Genomic DNA, 22,514 nt, shown 5'->3' on the forward strand with positions numbered 1-22,514 from the left:
TGACTGTAAGCAGGGGTTCTAAACCATTAGATTCTAAAGGTCCACTTCTTTGTTCTGAGCACCCTCCCACAGAAAAGACATGGCACAAATAAACTGGGTTGTAAATGCGTGTTCTGCCCAACACAACACGTGTGTTTGCTGTAATGAGCAGAATAAATACCCTGCTATCCGTAATCTGCTTTAATGGGACAGCATTGTCATACTGTCATGCAGGCTGGGCCTGCACCACACTGAACATAGCCTGCTGATCAATACGAAACCATTTGTTTGGCTCAGCGTCATGGGCACGGCGTTTCCGCTTCCTGTTTCACTACCTGGAAACGTGCCCTTTCACAATGTGAGATCCGGTCGAAGCGGTTCAGCGTGTTCATGCACTGCGTCCGTCCACTTGGCTCTGCGGCCAACACGATACAGGAACTGTGCTTCTTATCAGGCCCCCAGCTGGCCGTCCTACTTGCTGGGGCCATCGTGACAAACGACCGCCCGGCCACAGTCACGCAAGTTCTCCAGGTGGTAACCATAGCAACAGACTTGATCTGCTGTCCCCTGCTGCAATGTAAACCCATGCAATGCTTGTGATTGCAAGTGTGAGCACACACCCTTTTTGAGGGATGTCATCTGGACTCCAATGAACTTCTCTGTTTATATCAGACTCCATTAGAGTCCATATATCCATGTCTCATTATTGTGTATACAAAGGCATACAGGGAGAGAGAGGGATCAGATTTAATGAATTAGAGTTTCCTCTCGGTCGCGGATGCTTTTTTTTCTTCTTTTAAAGTAATAAAACGAATTCACGTAGATTTCCGACATTTAACTTCCACAGCTTTTATTTTGTCTCCTTCTTCCGTCCCTCCTTGAGACCGTCTGTGAAGTGTGGGGGTGGACTGAGGTGACAGAGGGCAGATGTTTCCTCCCCAGCTTTGAAGCCCTTGTAAAGATGGAGAGGAGGGTGCAGCCTGTCTCTCCCTGCGGAGGCCACACTCACACACAGCAGATCTCTTTCCAACCTTCCACTGCAGCCACAAACCCTAAATGTCAATGTGGAGTAGATGCTGCTTCAGAAAGTCTCCGTTCAACACGAGTTTACAGTGTTTTTGCTTCTTTTTTTAATTTGGGGATTTGGAAAACAATTGCTTGACTGTGTACTGCATCTGTCCCTCCAGTTTTAAAGGGTGTGAAGGCTCAAATGGTTCTTGGCCTTAAGGCAATGGGTGTGTGCCTTAAAGCTACATATTGCCACCATGTGGTTAAAGACGTTAGTTATTATGAAGCAGAACCAGTCTAATAATAGAAGTTAGAACGGGAGACACGCTGCTGGATTGTGGAAAATTGGCATCGACCTCTCCTTGAATGTCTCAAAATAATTTACCAGCGTTGGACGTTTTAAGCCCTATTTGTTAGAAAATTGTTTCTGTTATACTGAACTACGTAGTCATTAACTGGGAAGTTAGACTGCCTTTTAGTTGTTGGTCATGCTCTTTAATGTTCTGCAGAGTGGGGAACTAATAAATCCTTCATGTGGCTCCTGTGGGAGTCTGTTGAGGCTAGAGACTAAAGTCTTCTAATGAAAAATAAAAATAACCCTGTTTTAGCCCTTTTTATTTTTCCTTCATAGGTGCTCATTATATAGAAAATCCTAAATCAAGCTGAATGGGAATTACAAGACTATGTTTAGATTGATGTTTTGACGCTACACTCTCATCAGCAAACACTCCTTTCAGTGCTAAATCTCATAAGCAGGTACTTTGCACATTTCTACTTGTAAGCAAGCAAAGGTTTGGGCCAAGTTAAGCTCACACAAGGAGTCTGATCCAACCCACCTCTTTGAGACAACATCTTTCACTGAAATGATTGAAACTTGTTTGATTCAGTCTTTATAATGAGGACTTTTACATTCGATCAGACCACTTCTTTGTGTTTGGATGTGCAACAGTGTCGACTCAGCAGATCACGTGACAGGAGGCAGACAAGCGGCATTCCTCGAGGAGAAACTCCCCCACACGGGCTGAGTTCCGGAGAAAAGCCATCCCAAGGGAGGCAACAAGGGCAACTATCCGTTCTCTGGAAAAGTACAGACTTAATCACACGGAAACAGCAACAAAAGCATGGATATCATTCTCTTTAATGCCTCCATCCATTAAATATAACAATCTGTGTTTTTGGCAACAGAACCAACTTGAAGCGGAATTTGAAAGCGTGGCGTGGATGGTTTGTCAATCCGAGTGGGATCAGGCTGGAGAAAAAAGGCAAAAGGATAAAATTCACAAAATTAGAAAGTAGGCCAAAGAGCAACAGATCAGTTATTCCGATGGACCCCGACCCCAGCGCACCTTTTACGATGACCTTGGCCAGTGCCTCGCTGGAGCCGATGTGGTTGGTGGCCACGCATCTGTACGTCCCGCTGTCGCCGGGTTTGACGTGGGCGACGAACAGCCTTCCGTCCTTGGTGGCGTGGGCCCCTGGCGGCAGGCTGGCTCGGCCCTCGCGGCTCCACTCGAACGCAATGGGATGAGAGCCGTGCGCGAGGCACTGAGCGCGCAGCGCGTCCCCGGGCCGCAGCCGCACCTGCTCGGGCAGGCAGGTGGCGTACGGAGGACCTGCGCGGAGGAGGGGGGGGACACCACTCGCGTCACGTGACCCCGCAGGCGACATCCTCGACGTACTGCGCGCGCGTGTGTGTGTGTGTGTGTGTGTCGCCAACTCACTCTCCACCTCCATCTGCGTGTACGCTTCACTGTAGCCGTGGGGGTTGGTTGCATTGCAGATGTATTGTCCCGAGTCCTGGCGCCCCACGCTGGGCAGTGTCAACACTCCACCAACCATCGAGTGTTTCCACGGCAACGGCGCTCGCAGCTTGGACCAGGTGACGACCGGAGGAGGAGAGCCTTGAATGGAGGGACAGGAAAGGTGGGGGGGGGGGGGGGGGGCAAGTGAAACGTGGGAAGTGGGGGCAGCGCTGAGAGAAACACACGCAAACAAACATCGTACCACTGGCCTCGCACTCCATTGTGACTGTTTGTCCCTCCACCGCTGTCATTTCTGTGGTGCCCACTGTGGCCACTGGTGCTCCCGGCTGCCCCACAACAATGACCTCAACTTTGACCTCTGTCACCCCCTCGTTGTTGTCAGCCTGGCAAATGTAAACTCCCGAGTCGTCTGGATGTACTGCAGCCCACTGAGAAAAGACAGCAATTATGTTCCGCTTGTAATCTGAAGTTGTGGGGGGGGGAAACACTACTTGCTCGCGTGTTTATATTTGACCTGTATGGTGTTGACATCATTAGTCTCCTTGGTAACCAGCTGCAGGGTGGAGCCTTGGCGTTTCCAGGTCAGCGTGGGCCGTGGCCGTCCTTTGGCCCGACACTCCACCGAGACAGGGTCGCCCATCCTGACTCGCAGGGGCCCTGCAGGTGTCAGGTGCACTTTAGGAGCATCTGACAGAGGACACACAGACATGAGGGACACGTTACACCAGCAAAATCCCGTTTTTGGGTGTGGAAAACACGTCTGAATGTCTGAATGATGACTGAATGATAGCCCCCCCCCCTGCTCTTGTTTCCTTGTGCATGCTTGCTATGGCTCCATCGTTTCTGAGGTAATTGCTTTTTCTTTTAGATTATCCACCGGCCAAACACAGTGCTAAGTTTGGTACTATTGCCCGTATTGTACCACTTATCACTGTCGGCATGCAGTGGGGTTTATTTTGGGCCTAATGGGTATATTTGAGTACTAGTGTGGGACACATTCTTTATCCTTTAATGCCGTTTGCGCTAAGTGGGTTTTTATGGTGTCGTTATCCTTCTTTGTTGGGGACTTCATGGCTTCACAGTGTTGGGAATAATCAGGGTATTATCAATCTCACCCTCCAGTGTAGCATTGCTGACGTTACTAGCAGCTGCTCATCAGTCAAAACTGCAATTCTGCAGGTTATTGTTCTGCTTGTCAAATGTTCTAATAAATTGCTATAACTTACTTACTTGGAAGAGATTCATCGCACTTATGATGACAAGAGCTATCAGCATCGACTCCAGTAGAACGAGGCCATGTTTTAGATCAGGAGGCAGCCTTAGTCAGCAATGCACCCCATGATGGGCATTGAGAATTTCCCTCTTACTTTGGAAATGCACTTCTGAAGTTCCCCTCTTGGTTGCCCTTTGTCAGCCCATAACAACGGTGCGGGGAGGCTGCGCCATCAGCTGTCCTATCAGCCCGTCTCAGGTACCATTGACAGGGCAGACCTTCTTTAGAAGGTACCGTGTCCTTGGCGATTAGGGAAGCCTGTGACTGCTCCCATGGTTCGTAAACAGCTGGCAGCAGCAGCATCACTGGGGGTTCCAGCTGGGGGGGCCGAGGGCGCGTCGCACACAGCGATAGTTCAGCTCCTTTCATCTCCAGCCAGAGAAGCTCAGGCGGATGAGGCTGTTTTCGACATTCCTGCATTTTGGCCCGGTTCCCCTGGAGGATTTTCCTTACCGCGAGAGCCCGACTGGGGGGAAAGTTAATAATCACAACAGATGCATGGCTGAGAGGTGGAGGGCAGGACGGTGAGGGGGGGGGGGGGGGCACAGAACATGTAGGTCTGCTTGAACTCTGGCCCGTTCATCTTGCTTTTAGAGGGGTCACGAGTGTGTGCTGGTGAGAACACACGGTACCTCTGGAGTGCACCATGTAGATCACCAAGGTGGAACTAATGGGCCCCCCCTAAACTGAGCTCTCTCACAGAGAGGTCAGTGGGTCTTAATGCAAGGGGGGGCAGGGGAGGGGGGGGCATGCGGGGGCGAGATTCTGTCTGAACGCAGCGACTCCCCCGTCGGCCGTGAGGAAACTTTGATGCTCTGCCACAAAAGTGACCAATAAGCCCGATATACACTTATCCCCATCTGCCCCCCCGCACACACACACACCCTCTCGAGTGCAATCCCAGTTTACGCCTGAGCCACTTTCATGGGTGCACCATTGGCCTGCCGTGGGGGTCGCAATACTTTAATGTGTCCCTTTTTTGATCGGACCTCACCGCGACCAAGCTGGGTCCTGCCTGTGGGATTGAGGTTTTCTCTCTAGTGACCAAAGACCATGGGGGGGTTGTCACACAGCAGGCAGTGGGATCGGCAGCCCTGAGCCCGAGCAGTGAGAGGCACTAACGGAACCACACAGCGAACAGCAGCTCACATCTGACGTTGAGCACAGCCGTGGCGGCGCCGCGGCCTGCAGAGTTGGACGCCGTGCAGCGGTACTGGCCGTGGTTTTCAGGGCCAGCGGTAGCGACCGTCAGCACGGAGCCGTCGGGGCCCGTCTTCACGTTGTCTAGGAGCAAGAAAAGGAAGCGAATGGCAGGAGGTGTGACACAGAGGTGTTGATGGTGAATGCACAGAGGGTCACGTGTAGTCACTCCTGACCCGGTAATGCTTGATCACTGGCTTTCTTCCACGTCAGTTGGACTGGCTGTGCTCCTCTCTGCACCTGGCATCGAAAGCTGGCAGATTCCCCTTGGCGCACAGTAGCAGCGCGGGGCTCCACCGAGACGTCAGGAGCCTGACCAGCAGCTGCACACAAAGAGATAACACACACACACACACTCAATGCAACTGTGTGAACCTTTAGACGAGTCTGGGTGAACTACAGTGTAAACACACACCACCTCAAAGCAAACACCGCCGAGCAAACACACCGACTGAAGAGAAGTGATACTGATGACTAAGCAAAAAAGGAGAGGAACAAGGAGATTAATTCAAACTCTCTCAAAGAAATTGTGTAAATAGGAACATCCATTGATTTTTACTTTGCTAATAAGGATTGTATTACTACATCATCTAGTTAATCTGCCCAAATTTGGTAACCATGCAGGTTTTTTGTTTTTTACAATGAGGTTGAGATTTTTACTTTGTTTTGATGCTCACACAACGAAGTAAATCTTCTCATTACTCTGGATGATCAAAAACACTTTTCAGCAGCTTCAACCGGGACAATTTCTTAATTTTATAGTTAGATGGATTAATTTGTGGATTAACTGGCATATTGTTTCAAAAAGAACAATTCAGACGTTTATACAAATATTATTTTGTATTGCTATTTAAGCAGTAGTTTGTGTGACCATTTGAAAGTACTGCAAAAACATCTCTACAGGCTTCAAGCTCATTAGCATAAAAGCTGTCATTCTCTTCCAAGCAAACGTGATTTATTACCTGAACATAACAGAGAAAACAGGACCAGAACCCCGGGGGAGAAATCCATGATGAACAGAGAACAGTCCCACCTCGTCCCCTGAGGAAAAAATCTCTTTCACTGTTTCTCCGTCTCTTTTTCATACCGTCACTTTCGACCTTTAACCCCTGACTTACCATGTACCCCTTCTGCTATTAAGCTACCGTCCAGTAGTCCGAGTTGCGTATTAAGTGCCTCACTGCAGTCTTTTGCAGTCTTATTTCTTTTTCCATTAATTGATTAGTTTGAGGTTTGATTTAAAAATGGCCAAAAAGTGTTAAGTGCAGGATGTCCAATGACAGTTCGGTTGCAATGCTGTAAACCAATCCGTGCTTTCAAATGACTCGTGTTAATGTAGCGCATTTACAAAGGTTGTCGGTCATATGTGTGACGATGAAAACTACAAAAGCTCGACACTAATTGTGTGAGTTTTATTCTGCTCTCTCCTGCCTGCATTGTGTTGTGTTGACCTGAGAGCCAACAGAGATAAGTCCCTGATGAAATACCATTCAAAGTACAACTGTCCTGTTTGTTTCAGCGAGTTTGGGTTGTTTATAAGTAACGTCAAGTAAAGCTTGAGAATAAGCCGATAAAATGAAAGGAATATTTAGAGAACTAAAGTAACAAAACTAAAGAACCATTAGATAAGACTGAGCAGTCTGATCAGTGCAATTTACTGTCATAGTTTGCTTGTCTATTCTCATAAGAAGCACCTATTGACCAGCTGGTTTACAGGAGAACAACATGGAATAAAAAATACCTGTAATTCAATCTCTTGAAGTTTAGACTCAACTAATTAAATAATAGGCAACAAAGATAAAGTAATTATGATGATATCGTCCTATATGGTTTGTTGACTTCCACCAATGAAGATTAACTCTATGAATAAAATAGTCACGGATTGGTAAATTACGCTATCAGAACCAAACCCGAGTGTTCAGAACCAAACCCGAGTGAATGCAGTGGGGCTGTTGAACACTAGAGGGCACAGAGAAAGAAATCTGATCTGAACACAACTTCAAGTGTGCTGTAAACTGTAAAGAAACATAATTACCTGTAAAGCAGTATTCTATTTAAATGGCAACAAACTCAAACCAGTTCTTTTCTGAAGCAAAGAAAAATTTAATAAGTGACAATGTTTTTATTCATTTTTGGTCATTACTGCCATTTACGATGTTTTTGTTGTACTCTATCAATGCATTTTCTTAGTGACATTTTTCTTAAAAAACTTCAAAGAAAAAATACATAATAAAATTTTAGTTCAACATCTAAAAATGACTTCATGCGTACTTTTTTTTTTTTTTTCTTCTTCTTTTAATTCTTTGAAATAAAATGATGAATCTGGTTCAAGGCAACACACAAGCCTTAAACCCTCATACCGTTTATGATTCACTGAAGGTGAAGTGGTACATTAAAAAATGTTTTTTCATCATTTATTTATCTTTTTAAAAAATAACAGAAGAAAAACGGTGTGAGTAATAGTAAAACGAAAAAAGAAAGAAACATGTATCAACACATTCGTAACGTGGAGGGATTATAAAAGAAATGAAAAAAAAACTTTATGAGATGTTAGAAAATCAGCATCACAAAGCAAAACGGGACAGTTGCAGAGATTTGGTAGCGCTCTGTTCGTGGCTCGGCTGGACGGCTTCCTGCAGGCTGGGTGGTATTAGTCTGGGGAGCGGGGTGGGGGAGGGGGGGGGGCGTGGGTCCGAGGGGCGGAGCATCAGCTGGAGGTGACACGGTGCTTGCTCCCAGGTGCTCTGGGTGGGGGGGGGGTGGGGGGAGAGATGGTGCCAGCCGTCATCACCCTACCGACCCGGGAAACAGAGCAGGACGTCAACGGAATGAAACACCCCCACGACCCGCGCACACCGCTAATACCTCAAAGTCGCCTCTGCAGTTACATTTGCATCGTTTACATGCTCCTGTGTCAGAGGACTGCATCCACGGGGTCTACAACATGTCACGCTGTTGCCATAACTACTAAATTATACAGCGCGTAACTATAGCAACAGTTGGTAACCAGAGCTGCTCACATGGACACAGAGAGGAGGGAAGAGTTCCTCCGGGCGAGTCCTCACAAGCGGCCGTCAGGAGTGTAGCACTGGGCCGGGTATCCTCCTGTTGGGACACAGGGCGCACACATGTTCAGCCACCTGGTTCTTTCTCTATGCCCAACAATTGTCCCCCAATGTACACCTGACTTAAGAGAACTTAATCTCCCTTTGTCCCTTTGTGTTTTACCCTTTGGATCCAATGAGAGCGTTTTTTCATTCAGCTTAATTAGGCCACCGGCGGCATGTTTGAGGTGTGTACCTGAGTTCGGCGTGGCTGGGGAGTTCGCTTGGCTCGCCTGTGAAGATACGCTGGCAGCGTCCACGGCTGTCTTCACAGCGTAGCGGTTAGCTTCCTCCTGCAATTTCGCAACGTTTCTCTTATACCGAATCCTCTTGTTCCCAAACCAGTTCGCCACCTGAGAGGCGAAAGCAGGAATGAAGGCGGCTTCGTTACAGCAAACTCATCACAGTGCTGTTCTTTGTCTGCTGTTCTTTGGTGGCCTGACCTGAGAAACGGTGATGGAACACTTCCTGGCCAGGTCCTCCTTGGCCTCCTCGCTGGGGTAAGGGTTCGCCAGATGAGAGTAAAAATACGTGTTCAAAATCTCTGCCGCCTGCTTGCTGAAGTTTCTCCGCTTGCGCCTGCCGGGAAAATGAATAAACCGTCAGCAAAGACCTCGTCTTCCCAATTTCTTAAGCTCTCTGTGAGTAAAAGCGTGGAACCCACCTGGCATCCAGGAACCTGGAGCGGAGGATCATGACGGCTTCACATGTGCTCTGCTTCAACTGCATCTGGATGGTGCTGAACTTGCGGTGGATGATCCCGACCATTCGCTCGATCTCTTTGGGTGAGATGGGCCGCGTACGGGACTGCTCCCTCAGCAGGTTCATCACGTGGTCGGTGAACTCATTGCACGCCTGTAACAGAGGGGGGGGCGGGGATCCCCAATGTATTATATTCAGTTCCTCAGTGGCTTGGTCATGTGACCCATCAGGTGTTTAGAATCCCACCTGTTGGTATTTCTCCAGCTCAGCGTGGTACATCCGTCGTATCTGAGCCAGCTTCTCCTTGTACTCGCTGTGCTCGACGTTCCCCTCGCCGGGCGACCCTCCGGCCGCCGCCGCGACCACAGCCGCCGCCGCGGAGGCCCCGCCCCTCTCCGGGCCGGCAACCCCCTCCGCTAGCAGCATGTTGTCCAGTCGCATGATCTGAGGGTCGGGGCCGTCTTCTTCCTGGATACCTCGGATGCTGAGGGCTGTGGAGGTGAATAGAGACGCATCAATGTCACGCTGAAACGGCTTTTGATAGTTTGATTGACGAAGTGCCGCATGAAGATTTGTCGTGAAAAAGAGAAGAAAAAGCGATTGTTTCTAGTTGGCACGCTGGTTGAAAATAACCCATTTGTGTGTAACTTCATAGTCAGGGTTCCCCCAGCAGCCAGCAGAGAGCACCATCTCACAGCACCCCAAAACAACATATTTCCACCCCATTTTCACAGTATTTTTCCTCATTGGTCCCCAGATGTCCCTTCAATAGAATTGTCCTCAAACAAATAAACAAATAAATATCCATAATTATCTACATAACTACGTCCTCAGCCTGGTCATGGCCTTTAGGTGGAAACAACAGTGAAACCAAATATAAAACACGACGGGCACGGTTGAACTTCAGAAGTCTTCAGAAGACCCGTCATTTAGTAACCGGGACGGAGCTGAGCATGAAACCCTGGCTGAGAAGGCGTAGCTTTGTCAGTTCGAGGCTCTGAGAGAAGGAACACAGCCACCAGGGAGCTTTACATCAAGAGATGCTCACTGTTGCTATGGCAGTGATGCCAGCTTTCCTTGGCATCCTCGTACCCAAACGAAAAACCACCACACACACACACACACACACACACACACACACACACACACACAGCTGTTAATTAACGGCAGCTCTTAAGGAGCGACTAAAGACCCAGTGAAAAATTAAGGCTCATTTGAGAGGTCGTTAATTTGCACGGCTATGCAAATTAGGTGGCAATTACAAGGTAGTTCCAAAGATCACATTTATAATCCCGCAACGAGGGCAATGACAGCCCCCGCATCTGGCAAACAGCACCCAGACACACACACACACACACACACACACACACATCTGAAGACACTCACAATCGGTGGTGGCCTCCAATTATTTCAGACACACTGGCAATCCCCAAAAGCGAGTTACAGCTCAGTAATATAGGAAATGCGTGTGCAGCATCACATCCAAATAGGAGCATACTGCCCCTGGTGTGCCAATGTGCCGGATTAACCAGATTACAATACAAGCTCTCAAAGTCCTGCGGGCTCTGACTGGCAGGAGCACCTGTGGGAGGGGGAGTGCCTTCTCCTCATCTCATTCACACGTGTCCCCCTTTCCTTTAATGTACAGCTCCAACCTGAACACATTGGATGGGGAGAAATCTGCACTGAGATGTTTCTAATCGATGCGTTTCTCCTGGAGTAGAGCAGCAGTCAAGCTTCGGAGGGGGACGAGAGGAGAACAAAGGGGAGTGGCCTGAAGAAGGGTTCGGGTCCCATCAATGTTAATTACATAATGATGAGTTAGTTTAGACCAGCCTTCCAGATTGCCCGTTGACTTAGTGCACCGACACGAGAACACAGGCGGTAGACGGGATAAAGAGATGAGCCGCGGCCCAATGGCGTGGAACCCAGCGAGTAAATCCAGCTTTGTGAGCCCGTGGGTGGCAAACGGTCCCCCACTGAGAATCTGTTTGTGGCGACGGCTGACAGGACTCGGGGGTCTGGAGATTATCAACTGTCTGCCACACCATGAAACGCAACCATTACTGCCTCTCCCTACAACCCATCCATCAATCTGTCCCTCCCGCGCTCCTGTCATTTGTCCGCTTTTCTTATTTTGCCTTTCGTCTTGTTGGGAGCGCCGCGATGAGACAGAGAGACGGGGCCGTGCTGGGAGAAGCATGGGGAAGGAAGGCCAGAAGAGGCGTGTAACAGGGAAGGGAGCACAGACGGACCCAAAGGGGGGTGCAGGGGGCAAATATCTAAAGAAAACAGCAGTGTTTGGTTGCTGTCATGTGACGAGCTATTTGTAATGGCTGAAACAGACAAAGGGAGGAAGGAGGAATATATGTTCTAAACTTGCACAGTAATCTACATATCGGAGACTGGAAACTACTTGGAGATTAAATGTGTTCAGAGCTCCGTTTTCTATAAGAATCTTCATCCGTTACGGAGAGCCACCGGTGTGAAGAAGCAACCAGACACCAACGCAAAGCCAAAAGTAAAGGTGTCATGATACCGAGCAAAGGTCCCAAACACATTTATATATATATATATATATATATTCATACCCGGTTATCGCTTCATGGCCCACGACCCCAGCCGGCCTGAATGTGACGTATTTGTTGGATGGCCCTGATAACCCTAACCCTGGCTAGCTCCCTGCATTGGAGGGTGATGCATTGTGACGTTGTGTTTGCTGTGTATTGACTTGAACGCTTTGTACCTTCTGAACGCCGTGCAAGTCGTCGTGACTCCAGAGCTACAACTCTGTGGAGCAGTTGCTTGTTTTTTGCCGTGTGTATTTCCTGTTTGACTCAGACTTGGCAACAGCCGGCGGCGTAATTGAACACACCTGTGGAGGCAGTTTACAGGGGGGGGGGGGGGGGTGTAACGTGGTGGTGGAGGTGGGGGGGGGGGTCTACTACTGAGGGGAAAAAAACTGAAGAAACACAGAAGCGAGCGGAGGCAGATCTTGGTGTCGGTCCAGGGAACCGGGGCCAGAAGCCGAGGCGCGGCTGTGGGGGGGGGGGGGGGGGGGGGGGGCGGCGGCCTGTCGCCGGGGGGGCGGGACGAAAGTAACTCTGTCGTAAAGACAGGAATCATTTGGAAATAATAAGTATTAATATATAATCTTTGCTTTTGGTTTCTTTGAAGTTGTTAATGGCTCCTCTGTAGCTGGAAGTGCCAACATGTCTTCACTGTGTCCTCAGCTCTTCTTTAACGGGTCAGGTGTGAACGAAGGGGTTTGGGGAGAGAACTGGGCCTGAAACATCGCTGGTTTTTAAGTTTTCACCGAATGAATTGAAACTGAAGAACGGGTTGAGAATAACGCCGGCCGTATGCTTTTGATCATCCTATCGATAAAGAAGGGGGGGGCTGTATGGCTGAGAGGGGGGTTGCAGTAAGCACATCAGAGACGATGACACCACCACCACCACGCCGAGCGCAAAGGTCAGCGGTTTCTGAGCCAAAGACAACACGAACCCTGGGACTGACAGCGAGCAGGTGAGTTTTACACACCAAGTGAAGGAAACGAGGTCAGAACAAGAGCTCCGAGTCGCTCGCGCGTCTGTCTGCTTCCCGTCTGGAAGGAGTTCGCTCCAACTTAAAGACACGTGAGGAGCATTTTCGGACTCTTCGGTGCATCCGTGGCGTGTGATCTCACAGCACTTGGTATGTCTCATTTCGGTAAAGACGCTCCACATTGGGCGGCGCTCTGAGACGGACGCCTCCATCGGAAGGAGAGGTTTAGTACACTGAAGGTGGAGGTCGTGACGAAGAGGAAGAACGTGTAGTGGTAGATGAAGAGTAGCTGATAGTTCTCTCTCAAATGTGTGTGTCTCCTTTACAAAGTCCAAACCTGAGATTCTCATTTCACCCCCCAAAAAAGATGGATATAAGCCTCAAGTTCAAAATGCTGTTTGTCAACTGCAGGCTTGACTTTAACTGCACTTTAAAGAGTGAAAAGGCTCCTTCTTCCCTGAAGGGCACGGACCACTCACCTGTCCTTTCTTTGATCTCGCAGAGGACACTGAAGAGCGCCGGCTTCATTCTGTGGCAGTTTAAAGCGTGTTTCCTGTCACGAAAAAAAAAACAAAAAGAGACAAAGAATGTAAATTCCGAGCCCTTTCATTGGTTACAGGCACCGCCACTACGCGCACACATTGCAGGTCGCTCTGCGAACGGACCGGATTCACATGAGTGAGCGTGCGAGCGGACCTGTGAAAGCCTCTGACTGAAAACAGGCCCGAGCACATATTTGTCTAAATCACCTGAACTCACTGAGCTCCGTGAGGACAGAGAGAGGCGACGCATTGACGGCACCATGGTGCAGAAACTCTGAAAGCTTAAAGAAAGTGGAGCAGGTCTGCGTCTGTAGAGTTTTATCTAGTGTAGTTACTGACACTGATATTTGATCACCTCCCTGCACACTTCTGATCTAAATCTCTGGAAGTAGTTTGTTGGAAGTCAGCTTGTAGGACCTCCGCTATCGGACGATTCATCTCCACTTGATGTAGAAGCCCGGAATGTCCCACTGGAGCCGGAGTATGATTTGACTTCTGCGTCACAAAGACTTAACGAAATGTAGATCACGAAGACGAGGTCGGACGGAGAGTGACAAACACGGAGGAACACAACACCGTCCAGTAACTATGCTCCGAAGGAAGGACTTCACCCCTAGTTACACAGATGATGTGAATACATGTGTGTGCGTGCGTGTGTGTGTGTCGCAGTATTTTGTCTGTGTTGAGACACTATTTTGAGGCGACTATTGTGATATTTGAACATAATAACAATATTACAGAGGAAAGTTGGCATTTACAATAAGCAAACTGCGCTCTGATGTGGAACTTAACTCGCCAACCAGAGTCTTCAGATGCACCACTGGCTGCGTTACTTGGGGGGGGAACTTTGTGATCTCAGGCCCCAGTGGGGAGCGCCGCGGAGTCGGTGTCGTATTTAGCGCCGTTGATAAGAGCTGGTGGGGGGGGGGGGGTGAATGGTGGTGATGCACAGCTGGAGAGAGAGTGTGTTTGGGGAGGGGTTCTAAAAACCCTTTCAGCATTGTGGAATTCTGGGGTGTTATTACAGTGTTATTACAGTGTGTTACAATGTGTGACGCGTCTCTTTGGGGCGGGGGGGGGTTGGAGATTATGTGATGATTATTTAGCCCCCTCCCTCATGCATACCCAAACCCAACCCTCAATGGTACCGGGCCCTGTTCTGGTGGTGGTATTACCTGGCCTGGGCCTCATCCAGACTCTCATCTGTGATGACCATGATCTGCTGGAGGATGTCACCAATGTCCTGCTGCGGCTGACCCATGCCGTGGTGTTTCCTGAGGTTGTCAGGATCCCCCACGTCCTCGTGGGGCAGTCCAGTTAGTCCAATGTGACCCAACATCATGCGGGCCTGGTCCTCCATACCTACAGTGTGGCTCTTGTTGTGGTAGAGAGAGAGAGAGAGAGAGAGATGGGAGGTGGGAGGAGGAGGATCACTACAAAAAGGGGGTTTCCTTCTCCAACTTTCAGCACTTAGAAAAAATGAGAGGTTGAAAAGTTTCCCGTAATGAAAAAATAAAAAAAAAGAAGAAAGGGAAAAAAGCAAAAAGCGCAGAAGGCTCAGAAGAGTCCGCCGAGCGGCCCGCGTGTAACAAAGCGAGAAGCAAGACGACACAAAACCACGGGCTCTGCAAACCGGTTCTTCTTTGGCATTGGGAGGGAGGGGGGGGTGGGAGTGGGTCGGGAGGAGGAGGAGGAGGGTGGGGGGGGGGGGGGGCACGGTTCACAAAATGTTGGCCTTTGAGTAAAGATACTGTGGTTTTGTTGCAAGTAGCTTGACGCGCTACGGACGTCTTTTCTCCCTCCTCCTCCCCCCTCCAAACCCCCCCCCCCCCCTCCCCGTAAAGACGAAGCAAAGAGAGGCTCCGGGTAATCACCAAAACGGGCTCGTTACGGAGCCTGTCCCCGGGAGGGTGGTCGTGCCTCGCGGTCTTCTCGGTGCTGTGGATGTCTCTAATGACCCGGGAGCCCCGTGGATGTCGTCGTCTCCGCCGGCTCTCCTCGTATCCATGAGTCCCGTCTCCCTGCTCGGTGATTAAAAGTGAGAACCGACACGGTCACTAAAACACGGTCCGGGGAAGGTGATCCCGCGGAACTTCGCCTATCGTGGTTCCGTCCAAGTCCCGCAAATTCAGGGTTTGTACCCGTAGTTGTTGCTTATTGCTGGGGGGGGGGTTCTTTCCCCGTACGGCTGTTGTCCCACTCCTCCCAGAAAAACACCACCATGGAGCAATGCCGTCCTCCGTCAAATCACACAGTGCGAGAAAACACCACTTCCGCTCCGGCGTTTCAGACTAATGCGCCACAAAGGCGTGTTTATCCAAGTCACAACTCGGTGTGCAGGAAACGATTTATTACACGTGCGGACAGATCATTGCACCGCGTTTGCGTCAAAAGTGGCGAAACGCACACTGCGTGCAGCCCGAGGGTCGCGTAAAGGGGGGCTTTTGAGCCACATGGCTGACCCGACGCCGTGTGTCCGCGTGAAGTGGGTCGGTGGCCATGTTACGATTCATCATCTACTAGTCAGCAGCATTCACCAGCTTTGCTGTAGTTGCATCGATCCATTCAGAGTGTATCGTATATGTGCTATAACCCACTGGCCCGTTTGCTCTGTATTGTGACACGCGTTACGTTGTGTAAATGCCGTTGTTCGACGTTCAGAGCATTTCGTCTGACAGGAGGGTGTGTGTGGACTCTTCCAGAGGCCTGCCCCAGTTCAATTATTTTAATATCCAAGGCCCAAATGAACACAATTATCTGGTCACTGGAATACAAAAAGCTGCTGAAAATCAATACAATTCGAATGTGTCAAACATTTTTTAGAATGCTACCATAAACAAATCAAATGACCAAACCTGGAAATAGAACAATGGTTCTGTACAAATGCCTTTCCAATCACGTCAAAGTGCGTTAGTGCTTTTATTTTGAAAGAAACAGTGATTCAATTCCGGTCTCTTTCTGGCTTTTTCTGGTTCCCTTGACGCAGCTCTCCATCAGTATGTCGGCGGGCTCCGGGGAATGCTGCAGTTTGATTTGAAGCCGCGAGGAGGCCGTCACCTCACCATGGAAACAATGTTGTTGTTGATGTTGATGATGATGATGCGACCAATACTAATAAGTGTCTGTGTGTGTGTGTGTGTGTGTGTTTTAAGTTGTCCTATAAATACCTAAAGTTTCCCTCTCCCTGGCCTTCTTTTGTGGTGACCTCGTCGTATTGTGAATTAGTCTATTGTCTGTAAAGACATTTTTATTTCAATACGACGTTATGTTCAATCAGTTTTGAAGAGGATTCTCATACACCTTCTCAACTACCTCAGTAGCTACACGTGTTTGCAAGCTGTGGGTAAGCCCTGTATGTCTGGGTGGGAGGCTGGGGAGGGGGGGGGGGGCAGGAAATGAAGTGTTTAATATTTAGACTGCAGTGTGTGTTTGTTTGCACATGAACTGAATGCATGTGTGTGTGTGTCACTCTAGACAGGAGGCTGACTTGATGGGAAAGATGAATGAAGCCCCCCCCCCCCCTCCAGCATAGTAGGAAGTACTAGAGCGTCTGAACCTACTCTCTCATTCAGTCTATCACTCTCATATTTACTACCCCGCCAACACAGGCATGCACCCCCAACAAGCAGACACACAGATGTGCAGGCATTCACACACACGCACACACACACACACACACACACACACACACACACGCACTGTCAATTTTTGCCTTCGCTTTGGTCCCAGCAGATTACAGCTGGCTCATTCTCATTAATTGGCCAATCAGCCAATAAAGCTAATGCTCTGAATAAACACTGATTTTCTATTTTCACCCAGATGGAACAGTCCACCCGCTGCAGCCCTCCCCCCCCAGACAACCACCCCCTGTGGTCTGCTCTCCATGTTGCCATGCCAACAGGGACCTGATCACCTCTGGATGCTCCAGTCGAGTGTCTTTTTCTTTCTCATTTTCACACATATATTCACACATCATTTGAGTTGATTAAGAGGACTGTCTGTTGTGTGATTGTATGGTGTGTAGCCCTCAGAGTATGCCTCCGTGTTGAATGGCAGAAGTGATAAACAATGGATAAGAGGGATTGTTTTCCCATGTTTTGGGTTATTATCTTCTGGGTTATTTGCATTCGGTGGGCTCACGTACTAAACATGTGAATATCCCAAGATCTCCTTGAGATGGTTTCAACCCCACTGCTGGTGTACTAATGTGAACTGTGAAATGTGTTTACATGAAAAGGATGAAGCTGATGAAATTACACATTTTTCTCATTGTCACCTTAAAAATATAAAAACAATACATTTGTTGGTCTTCAATGCTTTCCTCCCTCTCCACTTTGTTGCACTATAAGGCCCATGTCCAGTTCGACATCTTTTTAAACAAAGTCTCATGTATTTAAATGAATAAAACTATGAGCACTCAGCTTGTTAGGCTGTAAACCCCCCTTTTTAAAAATGAAACACCAACGTCACTTTCCTGAAATCATGACCCTGCTCAAGATGATCTGATTTTGTATCTAATTTGAGCAGCAGGACGTTGCATGTAGGATTAATTCAGCAGTGTTATTGTTAAACGTTAACGAAGGAACATGTAGGCTAGTGCAGTGTTTCCCCTCACTAATGGTTTTCTTAGTCATTTGCATCAACAATGAATCACATCGGGAACACATGGGGGATTGCAGGCTACATGTTTGTAGAATTAATTCATTATTGGTAAGAAAGGGTGTGTTATCCATTAAACCAGTAGTGTGTGCGTGCCTGGTTTAAAACACCAGGCTGGTCACACATGCTCTCCTTGCCCTTTAAAACCCCCACTGCTCCCTACAATCCATCCCTTCTTTATCTCTCATTCCCTGTTACCCTTTTTCATTATCCTCCCCTCGCTCTCCCCTCTCCTCCTCCAGTCTGCCTGCTCACCCTCATTTTCATGTAAATGAGAATCGATTCTTCTCTCAGCACCCCTCTGTCCACACCTAGTTATATCTGCAGTGGCCTGTGTGTTTGTTGTGAACGAGCCAAAGCAGGCGAGCTAAATGTGTAGTTTTGTCCTTTGTTATTTCGGTGCACGAACCCAGAACATCAGATGAAACAGATTGTGTTGAGCTACGGAGAGAGAAAAAAACATGTTTAATGCATCCATGACGTGAATTTGGACCACGGACTCTCTTTTAATCTGACTGTTGTAATGCTGCCACCTTGCGTTTGGACTCCTGTGGGCGTGCTTTGTTTTCGGTGACGTCACGCCGCGTGGTGTGATGGGAGTTGGAGTCTGAATTGATTCAGTACTTCCTGCTTCGAAGAATAACGCGAAGAGCGCAGCGGCTGTTTAAGTTAACTTAAAACCCCGTTGACGTGACAAACCGTTTCCCCTCGAAGAGACGCAGGTGGACACGGAGACAGAGTAAGTAACGCTATGGGTTTTTTGTGATTTCATTCGTTGACTCCGGAAGTGAAGCGAGGGAGCTCATTCTGAACAAGATGCAATGGAACATTCACTCTTGTAAAGTGAACTCTTGTCGTGTCACTTCCAAAAATGACTCCTAGGTCTGGTTGAACTTGAATCGGGCTTTGTTATTAATAACTCTTTTATTACATCACACGTTTGGAAATATAAAAGTACAATTGATTGTTATTAACTGTCCAAAACGTACAAAGGTGATCGTCAGTTTCCTAAAGTGGGCAGATTGTAGCACCGCTGATACCGAATAGAGTTCACGAACCATAACCCTTTTCAATTATAAAACCCTCACTCCAATACTTTTTGGCTATATTCTGTTTTTATGTCCTGAAAACTGAAGACAGTGGTTTTTGGCAGGAAACCAAACAAACGGCAGATATTTCGCCATGCAGCGAATGATGTGGTAGATTTAATTTACTTGTTTTAGACCATTGCGTTCAATCAAATAGCAGACAAGGAAAATATTTGAAATGCTTAATCATCAATTGAATGAAGTATCTTGGTCTTCAGACTGCTTGTTTCATGATATGAATATTTGGATATAAAAGAACATATCTGTTGATGAAGGAGGTTATCCATATCAACCCCTACTTTCTGAGTCTTGGTAAAAGAGCCTTTAAATCAGTAAAAACATGGAAATGTGGAACTTGGATGGGCAGCCATCTAAATAAGAGATTAGATCATCCTTCGACTCAATGGGAGCCTGTTTAACTTTGGTAAGACCTTTCTTTTTGTCACATGAACACAGCTAATTGGTTTACAATGCCAACCAGTCCTAGAGAAAGCACATTTTACACACACACACACACACACACACACACACACACACACACACAAAGGCACTATCATACCGGAATACGACTTTATTTATTGTACTATTCCTCTTTCTCTCATCCTCAGATGTCGTTGATGGAGCATGGGTTAGTCCGGCCGGTTACAGCGGTCGCGTGGACCTCCAACACCGGCACTTGCCCCAAGGACTTCACACTGGTATCTATACATATACCATATATATATATATATGTGTATATATACCTTTTTGTGCCCCGGCTCGCCAAATTGTCTCCCCTTATCCATCTTGTTAGTGAGGTATAATATGAGGTACGTTGACCTGCCGTCCCTCTGCAGATCAGCATCACAGAAGACGGAGCAGCAGCGAACTTCACTCGCAGCTTTGCGATTAAATCTGGATATTACCTCTGTTACAGCAAGGTAGCCGACTCCTCTGTGTTTTTAGCTACGACGTGAAAGACGCGTCTCCTGTGCTCTGCCCTTGTCCCTCCTGTCTTCTATAAATGGACTGTGTGTGTGTGTCTCCCCGTAGGAGTTGACATCTGGTATGGTAGTGTCGGACATTCAGCTCATCTCGGACAAGGAGGCTATTCCTCACGGTTACAGCTACATAGCAGAGCACCTCGAAGCAAGTGAGTACACACGCGGCCTCGTCGTGCTACACCTGTGCACTCATTCAGTCTCTTTCCCCAACCATCACAACTCAATGCCCGCCCTTTTACCCTGGACTCACACCTAATGTCCTCACTCAAATGGTGGAAAGCTACAATCGGTCCTTGCGACAGCACCCACGGCTCAGAGGGTCACCCCCCCCCCCCCCCCCCCCCACGATAGTGGATGTTTTTTCCTGGTATTTGATGTCCTGTTTACGCGCTGTTGACGTCTGTCCAGAGGCCTCCGTGTGGAAGAAGAAACGGGCGTGCGTACTCGTCGTCCCAATGGGCAGCGTGGACACAGCTGTGCTGGATATCAAAGTGACTGCCAGAAGCAAAATGATGCTGCAGCACTACACATGCCTTGGGTTGGTAACTTTCCCACAGGAAAACATTTCACTCGATGCTGCATTCTGCAGCCCTGAAGGCGGTGGTTAGCATTCAGATGGCCCTGCAGCACTTTGGTTGTGAATGCACCCTTGATGTGCCTTTTCTCCAGAGACATCCACGGCTACGTGTTGTGGTGCAGAAAAGGGCCTTTTTCCAGCCCGATGCCTAAAGCGAAGCCCCGGAGCGTCAGCCTGGACATCCGCGGGCTCTCATTGGAGCAGCCGTCTGCTCCTCTTCAACCCAGGTGCACCACTTATTTAACGCCCAGAGAATAATTCACAAAAGGAATCCTTTGTCGTTCGGGGACATGTTGAAGCCCCTCTGGTGCGCGGGGGTTTATAAACGAACCCCCCGCGCACCAGAGGTAAAATGACAAGGAAAAACTGAGATACAGGTGTAGAGGTATAACAGTGAAATATGGCTGATGTTTTACTCTTGGCATTGATAAATATCTCTTGGTGTTTCCCCAGCCTCCCCACTCCTCCAATGGCATCAAATAAAGTGAGTCAAAGACGCCACAGCCTCAAAAAACAGGAGAACCTGGACAAGCCGGCTGACGGCAGCCTCCACGGGATCACAGGTACTGCAGGGCTCACACACAGGAAGCGTATCGCTGGTTTCTCACATCGGGCAACTCGCTGACCCGCCCCCTGCCCCCCCTCTCTGCAGCTTTAGATGGAGTTCCTTTCAGCCTGAGCCCAAAGTTTGATGGCCAAGCAAACGGCACGGTGCGTTTCACCTTTTTTTTTCTTCTTCTTTTTGTCTTTTTTTATTTATGCGTTTTCACCCTCGACCTTCTAACATAAATGTGTATTAACATTTCTTACTCTTTGCCATATCCTTCCCTTTTAGGCTCTTCAGCTGAACTCTCAACTACACAACATCCGTATAAAGTCCCTTCAAGACATTGAGAATGAGGTAGGCTCACATCTGACTCTCTCGCACCCTTTGATCCTTGAAATGAGACCACACTGTTTTTCGGACAAAGAATACACTCCCATTGCTTTTTTTGTTTTTCAGTATAACTACACTTTTGCGACCGAAACTGCTGCAAAGACAACGAGACCATCGATGGCAGCAGGAGGCGCACAGACAGCTCAGTGATGTTTGAACTTTGTGTGTTTGTGTCTGACAAAGCATCACCTTCCCCATCGCAGTACAGACAGGATGATCCCGTCTACAGGCACTCTGTAGGCCTCTAGAAGTACGCTCACTTTAGTCTATACTCTGTCACCGTCCACTTTTAGTAACTTTCTATTTGCCAAAGGAAAGGTTTGTTGGAATAAAACCGACATGTTGCATTGACATGTTTACAGGCTTTTACAGCATTAAAGATGTAATGAATCCAACAATCTGTAGCCTAGCTGCTGTTTGGCACGAGTCAAATTTAAACCAGTTGTATGCTTTAAAAGCTGCTTCATCACACAAACTTGCCATTGAAGGTGTCTGACTGCTCAGTTGACTGTTACCTGATATCCTTGAGTGCTACGAACACTTTAATCCTTTTTCAATCATTAAGAATTTATTAATTGAAGCCGTATTGTTGAACTTTGCTGCAGGCGTCAAACTGAATTCAACAGACACACTAACATATTTAAATGTAGGAGAGGGTTTATTTCTTGGATAAAGAGTCGCCTACTAATACAGGTCTGTAATATTCCAGGAAATACACCACATATATTTTAAGGTGAATAGAGGAAGGTTGTATATTTAATGGGTGTTAGTCAGAATAAGGGGTGAAGAGGGGGAGAGAATCTGGTTGTCGTTTTTAACTGTCATGCAGAATAAGGACCAAATATTTATCTTTGAAACTGTACAATACATTAGGACATGCTTTATTATCTGCATTGTAAACTTTCATTTCATGGAATAAATAAAAACCAAACAAACACTAGTTCTGGTGTTTTTACATTACATTACATTTCATTTAGCTGACGCTTTTATCCAAAGCAACTTACAATAAGTGCATTTCCGCATAGATACAAACTCAGAACCAGTAACAAGAAAGTACTTTTTTTAAAAGTTTGTGTACATTCGTATGGTGCCAATTCAGAGAGGAAGCCACTATGCATTTAAGGTACGTTTGAACGACTAGTTGGAAATGTAA

At 47.9% G+C, this 22,514-nt stretch overlaps 3 protein-coding genes across 3 annotated transcripts; 1 reads left to right on the top strand and 2 right to left on the bottom strand.

The window, feature by feature from the left end:
• Window positions 1–1,851: 1,851 nt before the first annotated feature.
• LOC119218671 (basement membrane-specific heparan sulfate proteoglycan core protein-like) lies at window positions 1,852–6,331 on the bottom strand. The gene is made up of 8 exons (XM_037473278.2): window positions 6,186–6,331; window positions 5,400–5,546; window positions 5,173–5,307; window positions 3,265–3,437; window positions 2,992–3,178; window positions 2,709–2,888; window positions 2,334–2,600; window positions 1,852–2,236 (listed from the first exon to the last, which is right to left on the bottom strand). The coding sequence occupies exons 1-8, from the start codon at window positions 6,232–6,234 to the stop codon at window positions 2,232–2,234; spliced, it is 1,143 nt and encodes a 380-aa protein (XP_037329175.1). The 5' UTR covers window positions 6,235–6,331; the 3' UTR covers window positions 1,852–2,231.
• Window positions 6,332–7,308: 977 nt separating this feature from the next.
• LOC119218672 (pre-B-cell leukemia transcription factor 1-like) lies at window positions 7,309–14,941 on the bottom strand. The gene is made up of 8 exons (XM_037473280.2): window positions 14,293–14,941; window positions 13,055–13,128; window positions 9,276–9,520; window positions 8,992–9,182; window positions 8,771–8,906; window positions 8,524–8,680; window positions 8,244–8,328; window positions 7,309–8,015 (listed from the first exon to the last, which is right to left on the bottom strand). Exons 1-7 carry the CDS (start codon window positions 14,475–14,477, stop codon window positions 8,285–8,287), a joined length of 1,032 nt encoding a protein of 343 aa, XP_037329177.1. The 5' UTR covers window positions 14,478–14,941; the 3' UTR covers window positions 7,309–8,015; window positions 8,244–8,284.
• A 3,441-nt stretch (window positions 14,942–18,382) lies between these two features.
• On the top strand, window positions 18,383–22,093 carry mvb12a (multivesicular body subunit 12A). The gene is made up of 10 exons (XM_037473286.2): window positions 18,383–18,515; window positions 19,473–19,562; window positions 19,701–19,784; window positions 19,897–19,996; window positions 20,256–20,385; window positions 20,517–20,651; window positions 20,878–20,987; window positions 21,077–21,135; window positions 21,260–21,325; window positions 21,428–22,093. Exons 2-10 carry the CDS (start codon window positions 19,473–19,475, stop codon window positions 21,509–21,511), a joined length of 858 nt encoding a protein of 285 aa, XP_037329183.1. The 5' UTR covers window positions 18,383–18,515; the 3' UTR covers window positions 21,512–22,093.
• The last annotated feature ends 421 nt before the right edge of the window (window positions 22,094–22,514 follow it).

This window comes from Pungitius pungitius, chromosome 9, assembly GCF_949316345.1.
Source record: "Pungitius pungitius chromosome 9, fPunPun2.1, whole genome shotgun sequence".
Classification (NCBI taxonomy): Eukaryota; Metazoa; Chordata; class Actinopteri; order Perciformes; family Gasterosteidae; genus Pungitius; species Pungitius pungitius.